The sequence below is a fragment of the Penaeus vannamei genome, chromosome 8, assembly GCF_042767895.1.
Source record: "Penaeus vannamei isolate JL-2024 chromosome 8, ASM4276789v1, whole genome shotgun sequence".
NCBI lineage: Eukaryota > Metazoa > Arthropoda > Malacostraca > Decapoda > Penaeidae > Penaeus > Penaeus vannamei.
In genome coordinates this window covers 36,192,484-36,201,225 of record NC_091556.1, presented here as the reverse complement: position 1 = coordinate 36,201,225, position 8,742 = coordinate 36,192,484, and the positions used below count along the sequence as shown (strand labels likewise).

At 34.1% G+C, this 8,742-nt stretch overlaps 1 protein-coding gene across 1 annotated transcript in view; it reads right to left on the bottom strand.

The window, feature by feature from the left end:
- Nucleotides 1-3,908: 3,908 nt before the first annotated feature.
- Chi (LIM domain-binding protein 2 Chi) overlaps nt 3,909-8,742 on the bottom strand; it is a gene marked incomplete in the record, with an annotated part of 43,596 nt that continues 38,762 nt past the window's right edge. The window contains 1 exon segment of the mRNA XM_070124620.1: nt 3,909-6,564. Within this exon segment, the coding sequence (XP_069980721.1) occupies nt 6,265-6,564 (300 nt within the window).

Genomic DNA, 8,742 nt, shown 5'->3' with positions numbered 1-8,742 from the left:
TGGTATAAATATGAGATAACATTATGCAATAAGTATCCTTAGCCAGAGGCTTGAGGTTTTGTTGTTCTAAAGTTAGCACAATTAATCCCATTAATTTAAAAAAATCACATAATATCTTATTTTCAAAACCAACTAGGTATATATCTGAATGGAAAGGAGCATCATTTTTATGGAAGTGGTGTGGTGGGGATGGCACAAAACCAAGGATCAATGCTGAGCACAACTTCACAGAAATTACCAACACCAATAAACGATATTACTGCCTGCTTTTCGTGGAAATCATAAATCAGTGACTACACTTGTACTAGAGCTACTGGACCTTGTTATTAGAAATATTTCAGTCGTGTTGCTGTTACTTACATATTGCCCTGCGATTCTGACAGACGTTACACGCCAGCAGTAAATGCCAACTGCCATGATGCCTCATGACTTTTACGGCATAAATTTATAGTCCATTTAAACGATCAATGCTGGTAAAGCGATCATATTTTTCTCTAAGGCGTGATATACTAAAATTGTTATTGTACAGTATAAAAATGCACTACATATTTATTGATTAAAACAAGTACTTAATATTGGCATTAAGTTCGATTAACGGATTTTCAACTTAAATGAACGACATAACCAATGGAGGTTTTTCGTTCTTGATAGCCAGTTGATGAATGGACAGAGAACATTTTTCTATAATTCCCAGATGAAATGTAATAGCATTCAGAAGAAACTCCTGACCAGAAAAGTAAAGTAACGGTTTATACATGAATGTAAATAATGAAATTTCAAGAGATCAAGATATATATTTATCAGTAGTTCCATGCTGCCATTTCTTGTTCATAAATATTTTACATCATTTTGGCATTAAAAATGGTAACAAAAAATTATTTTGTCAGGCCTAATCAATCCGAAAGTGTTTGTATTATAGAGGACCACAGACTTACTAGTCTCATGGTAATCCTATTTAGCCATTTTTCAAAAATGTTTCTCTTCTTAAAATACAATTGAATATAATACATGGCGATTATCACTTATTGTATCATAACAGGTAAGCATTTAATGAAGGGGAATTATCATTGGAGTTTGGGAAGCATAATAAAAAACAGAAATCTCTGCTTCGCTCTCGTTTGCTGTCTTCAAGGCAAAGGATAAAAATAGCTTTCTGTCCTTGTTCCCGACGAAGTTTATCTGATATTTATCCTTGCATCTGGAGAAAGGTAAAGAGCCTATCACGATTACCGACATACTGTGATTAAACTCTTCATATTACTTTATGGGAGTTTAACCTCGTGCATCGACAAACGAGGAAGAAATCTTGGTAAACATCCAGCTGTGAGTACCGACCGACCAGTCTGTAACAGGAAATCGTTGTGCATACTGGTCAGGAGACAAAACGGAAAGTTTGTTGTTACAGTTTCATTCGATTGATTATTATACTTTTGGTCATCACAATGGATATGTTAAGAAATCATATGGGAGTACTATCAGAGTTTTATAATTCTTGTCATATCTAACATACGCCCGCAAGCACATAGACACGCGCCACACGCACGCACGCACGCACGCACGCGCGCGCGCACACACACACACACACACACACACACACACACACACACACACACACACACACACACACACACACACACACACACACACACACACACACACACTGTATATATTTGTATTCATCTGTTATATATATTAAATACATTTCAATGCATACATAGTACATACAGATACAAATATACATACAATACTTGTAGATATACTTTACTGGTCTATTTGTATATATATACATGTATTGAAAACAAAAACTTCAATCACCTCATAAAAAAATAGGCAGCAAACAGATATATAATATTCTTTTAAAATATTACACATTGCAACTACACGATAATAATTTTTTTTTTCATCTAACTCGGCCGCATTATCAAATCCATACGTACCTTGATCACAAGATGGCCGCCCACTCTCGATCATGAAATGCCGCTCGATTAATGGTTTGTGGAGAGAATGTCGGTTTTATTCTCCAAAGTGTTGGATCGTCATCTGTTTCAGAACCTAAAAGAAACTGATACTGTTAAGATTGTGAATACTGGCAAAAAGTTACATATTCAAGTATCTGATAAATGAACAGTAGTAACATGTTCCTGGAACACATTTTGCGAGTAGAGAGAATAAAATACGTTGTGTATATTCAAGAATAATATATATTAATATAAATATATTTATATATATAAATATATATATATATATATATAAATATATATATATATAAATAAATATATATATAAAAAATATATATATAAATATATGTATATGTAAATATATATATATATATATATATATATATATATATATATATATATATATATATATATATATATATATATATATATAAATATATGCATATATATATAAATATATGTATATATATATATATATATATATATATATATATATATATATATATATATGTATATATGTATATATATATATATATATATATATATATATATATATATATAAATATATGTATATATATATATATATATAAGTATATATATATATATAAATATATGTATATATATATGTATATATATATATATATATATATATATATATATATATATATATATATATATAAATATATGTATATATATATGTATATATTTATATATATATATATATATATATATATATATATATATACATATATATATAAATATATATATACATATATATAAGTATATATATAAAAAAAAAAATATATATATATAAATATATATATATATATATATATATATATATATATATATATATATATATATATGTGTGTGTGTGTGTGTGTGTGTGTGTGTGTGTGTGTGTGTGTGTGTGTGTGTGTGTGTGTGTGTATGTATATATCATCAGTCGATTAATGTTGAATCATGAAAAGGGCTCACTGATCTCATGAAATCTTTGGATTCCACTTAGTCAAACATTGTTAACTGATATGAATAAGGTACATAATATCTGAGTAATAGCTTCAATACAAGAAGATAAAAGTAACAGTACAAAAGATATTTGTATTATCATTACTAGTATAAACTGGTTCATGAAATCCTACCCATTTACGATAACAATATAGTGAATGTACGACTCACCCACCAGTTTTATTCCCTTTAAGATACAAATGCGGGAATAATCCTAATTGAATTGTTCAGTAGGAAATCAAAATATGTCAAATCTATATAAAATCTGTTATCTCACCAACAGATCAAATATTTCCATGGCTTCTTGAAATGAGTATTTCGCCGTCAGTCAGAGGCATATTTGGCATTATTTTCATGCTATATGTTTGCCTCTTGCATTCACGAAGCAGTGAGTTGAAATACATTTTTTTCCTCCATCCTTCTTACTATTTTAGATATTTTCTTTTAAATGTAAGAGTTCATATTAATTATTTATCAAAACTAGTTTGACCAGTTATGCATTTCATAAGTATGGTCTTTTTTTTAGTAATAGATAACTGAAGCTGCAGACTTGGCAACAATCACAAGCTAACAGTTGCCAAACACCTCTTTGTAACTTATTCTCTACAGTAGTTACTTTTTCAGTTTTCCTCGATAGTTTTACAGTAATTAATAACTCGTTCTACAATTACATTTGATATTTAACAAGGTTATTTTTTGTACTTGATTTTTTGGAAAAGTTTGCTTTGTTCTGTATCTAGAACGAAGTTGGGAAGATACATTACTCATTGAATACATAAAACCACAATAAAGCAATTGAATATACTTTTGTAACTTCTTTTTTATATTTTTGGGCAACATTCATCATTCTTTCCTACATGTTCATGTCAGTCATCACATCATGAAAATCGTAAGAATTCACATATGTACTGTTTAGATAAGGAAAATAAACATGCTAAAAACTTAGATTAAAAATATTTATTATCATCACTCACTCTAGAAGACAAGAAATAGTAGCTTCCTCTTTGGGAAATCTTGGCGACCAATCACATCCAAACAAAGATTTGTACACTTTACATGAGAGGTAAACACAAGAAAGTTCTTGGGGAGAAGTGTTGATATGCAAGGTTCAAGCTTGGCTCTTACAAATCTCCAAATTAGATAGTAATGTTCCCTTTTTTAACAACAGAAAAAATAGTATATGGAGGTTGTGAGCCTAGACTCATCCCCTTGATATGGACTGCAGACTGTAGCCTGTGAGATTCTTAAATTTTCTGTTTTCTTGGTAGGCAATACATGTATTCTGTATCATTACAAAGGAGTGTCAATCACATGCTTCTTCAGTAAGAAATATCTCACTATACAACATATTCCTTATTGAAAACCTTAGATACAAAATCATTAATCACATTTTTTGGTTAAACTCTGGATTATTCGGTGGAATGTTTATCAAGCAGGCATCTCAACCAATCAATATGCAGGGATATTTCAACAATAACAAGGGTGCTGATACCAAGAAAACTAAGCTGTGTCTGAGAGGATGAACATTACAGAGACTTTGCACAGAGAGTAGAATCAATTCCAAGAGTAATTAATAAAGTGTACAAGTTTAAAACTCAATTTAGTACAATTTTAAAAGATATTTGGGTTATATAAAAAATATAAACCACAGTTAAGGAAATAAAAACTGAAAAGCTCTCTCTTTGCAAACCTCCTTGCATATTGCTTACATTTTGATTTGAAAGAAACTGAATGAGATGACAATACTACTCCTTGGGCAATTTGTACAAAGATACAAGTAACTGTTTCCATGAAATCATGAAAAAAGTAGGATAACAACTTCATACACCCTGCCAGTCTACCATATAATATTAATATGAAGTCAGTCCTTATGGTATAAAAACTAATGAAATGCCTTTGAGTTTCAGTATAGTATGAGCAAAAAATAGAACCCTAAATGAATGATCAAGGTCAGACCAACGAAAGCCATCATATACAAAATTATATAAACAATTTTCTCAGACGAGATATTTCACATAACAATCAGTGAACCTTTGGAAACATTATGAAACACTTGAGAGACCAGCCTTGTCTACCTACAATGGGACATGCTTAGTTCTCTCACTTGAACAATGAATAGTTATAAAAAAAAGTTTCTTTCATATATAATAAAATGCACACAAGATATTACCTCAAACAAATAAATAAGTATGCACCCTAATTTATGCAAGAAATACCACTACCAAATAATGAATATGCATGGGACATAACCCATACCCTGAAATATTGCTAGTGTAGGCCAAGTACCATACTTAAAAGTTATATCACTACAAATATACACATACAACATAAAGGTTCACTTGTTGAAACACTCTCTCTAAGATCCTCCTCACATCCATGCCCAAGTATAATAAATACTTAACAGGGATTAACATGCACTTCAAACATTCAATCATGAAAACGTTATAAAGGAACAACTACCATCTCTCATGATAAGCACAATAATTGAAGGTCTAAGTATCATTCATCTTCATGAAACCATATCAAAATACTCAGGGCCTTGTATACCTATTTTGCAAAAATGGTTATACAACTGAAAAGAATGTAATAACCTTGTAACTTTGACCAAAACATTGGTCCCTATTGATTTTTTGTTAAAATAATATAAAAAGTTACAAAGCATTTACAGCATGTGCACCACTGTAGGTATGAAAACTGGTAAGAAACACAAGTACCTGGGTACATGAAGACTGTTGTCCTTTAAACCTTAACCTTACAGCTTCATTTGGAAGTGTAATTATTATTATTTTTTTTTACAGTCTGATCTGAGCTTTGTCCCCCAGGGAAGATTGTGTGCCACTCCATGACTGGCTGGGTACTATCACTTCAGTCTTTCAGAGTTCACAGTTTACAAGAGAATTAAAATTAAAACTCCAAATAGATAACTCACCCTCAAAACCCCAAATCACAAAGGCAGCCCAGTATCAAAGTTGTCTTACATAACAAACTATAAAAAAAATTATTTGGTCAGCTATCTACTAATGAAAATCAAAGAGAGCATTGAAATTCCAAATTGAATAAATAAGCTTCAATGATGCACTGCCAACTTTTCCCATTTGTAATACTTGTTGCCCCCCTTCAAGTCCACCACTCTTACTACCAAAATATCTTCGCTACACCAGTTGTGAGCCTTCCCATTGAGGCTACCTATAATGGCTACTCTCCAATTCCTGAAGATACCTTTTCCGCTTATATGGGGGAGGGGGAGGGGGTGCTACTTCGTAAAAAAAGAGAATCTAAAGTGTTTTTAACATCTGGGCTACTGACTGATTGCTGGACTCTTCTTGTCAGCGTCCTGGGGTTGTCGCGCGGGGTCGGGCCAGGGACCTCCGGGGCCAGTGGTCATCGGCGAGTTATTGAATGGCGTAGGTCCGGCAGGTCCGGGTCCTCCAGGTCCAGGTCCTCCTGGCCCTGCCCCTTGGGGACCTCCGCCACTACCGCTGTCCTCCACGTTGGCCGTGTCGTACTGGGTGTTCTCCAAGCGTGTGATAAGTCGCTCATCTTCATCACCAAATTCACCGCCCATCAGGGACGGCTCTCCAACCACCATCACGTCCTGCTAACACACACACCACACACCTCAGTATGCACGTAACTTAAGACTTACATTAATAGTAGTTCCCCATTCAAGAATATATCAATTTACTCTAAATGACTAGTGAGTTTATATCAAAAACAAAAAGATTTTGACAGCAAACACTTCCATAATGATTATTTCAAAAACTACAAAATAGATAATATGGCAAGTTTGAGTTTCTTGTAAAAAATAAAAGAAAAAACACTGTTCCAGTGCTTGTTTTTAATTTAGCCATACAGTACATATATATATGCATGCATACATGCGTGCTTTCACTCACTTGCTCAATCCAAACAAACAAATGGGGGAAAAAAAAAAAAAAAAACCCTGCCTCTCTCTATCTCTCTCTTTCTTACTCTATCTTGACTGATAAATAAACACATATGTACACACATACACATACATACATACATACATACATACATACATACACACACACACACAACATATACTCGAATGCATATGATGTCCATATATATGCATATGTACATAAAACATATATACATAGTGCACATGCTTACATACATACACACATACACACAGACTTACATATGCACTCATTTATAGAACTTAAACCAACAAAAAATGTATGTGCATGTTTACACAAGCACGCATACACATGCATGCATGCACACACACACACGCACGCACACGCACACTTCCTCTCTCTCTCTCTCACATGACACACACACACTCTCTCACACTCACACAAACACACAAACACACACATACACACACACACACACACACACACACACACACACACACACATATGCACGCATGCATGCGCGCGCGCGCGCGCGCACACACACACACACACACACACACACACACACACACACACACACACACATATAAGGCACACACACACACGCATGAACATCAACAGAAACATACAAAAACACACATAAATTCAGGCAAAAGTACATGCATATGCATACATACTGTATATGTGTATGAACAAATGTGAGAAAAATACAATCTACTATACATTTAGACTGAATTAATAACAATAATAATGATGATAATAATAATAATAATAATAATAATAATAATAATAATAATAATAATAAAATAAACAAAAGAACAGTCATAAATATAAAGAAAAAAATAAATAAAGTGATCAATGTGCTTTACAGTGCCAAAATATAACTTCTAGAATCTTCTTTTGCTAAGACACATAATTCTCTGTTAGATGTTGATGCAAAAAATATTATCTAAACACACTAGCCGAAAAAATCTTCAACACCACCACTCATGTTCGAATTTAATTAACCATCAGTACTCCACAAAGAATTAACATGTCTTACCAATGAAATAATGGTGATTAACACTGTATTGTTATTATCAGACCACTCAAGACCATCTGGAGAGAGGGAAAAGGTAGCTCAGGGAGGAAAAGAGAGGGATATAGAGAGAAGAGAAGAGAGAAAAAGTAAGGGTTAGTGAGAGTAGATGGGGAAGAGAGGGAGTGAGAGAGACAAGGAGGGAGAAAGGAGAGTAGCATGGAGGGAGGGAGAAGAGGGAGAGGGGGAGAAAGCTAGATTGGGGAGGGAGGAAGAGAAGGTAGGGAAGGGGAGAGGGAAGGGAGGGAGAGGGAGAGGGAGAGGGAGAGGGAGAGGGAGAGGAAGGTAGGAAGGGAGGGAGGAAGGGAGGGAGGGAGGGAGGGAGGGAGGGAGGGAGAGAGAGAGAGAGAGAGAGAGAGAGAGAGAGAGAGAGAGAGAGAGAGAGAGAGAGAGAGAGAGAGAGAGAGAGAGAGAGAGAGAGAGAGAGAGAGAGAGAGAGAGAGAGAGAGAGAGAGAGAGAGAGAAAGGGGGTGGGGAGAGGAGCAGCAGACAGAAATAAAGAGGAAAGGGAGAAGGAGAGGGGAGAAAAAGAGATTCTTTAATCATTCTAGGCATATCAATTTCATTAGTTCCAAGGCACAAAGTCCCCACACAGGAGGTAGATCAGTAACAATCCTATCTCCCAAGCCATGCCTCATCATTCTGATTTCCTATCTCCTTTCTCCCTCCATCTCTCTCCCGTCTCCCCCTCCCACCATCCTCCGTTCATTGGTAAGATGGTGGCCCCTCCAACTAATTTACATTGAAATGGATTCAGCCCAATTCCCATTGAAACTTGTACCACAGGGTCTTTTCTGAGTTAGAATTCAAATCA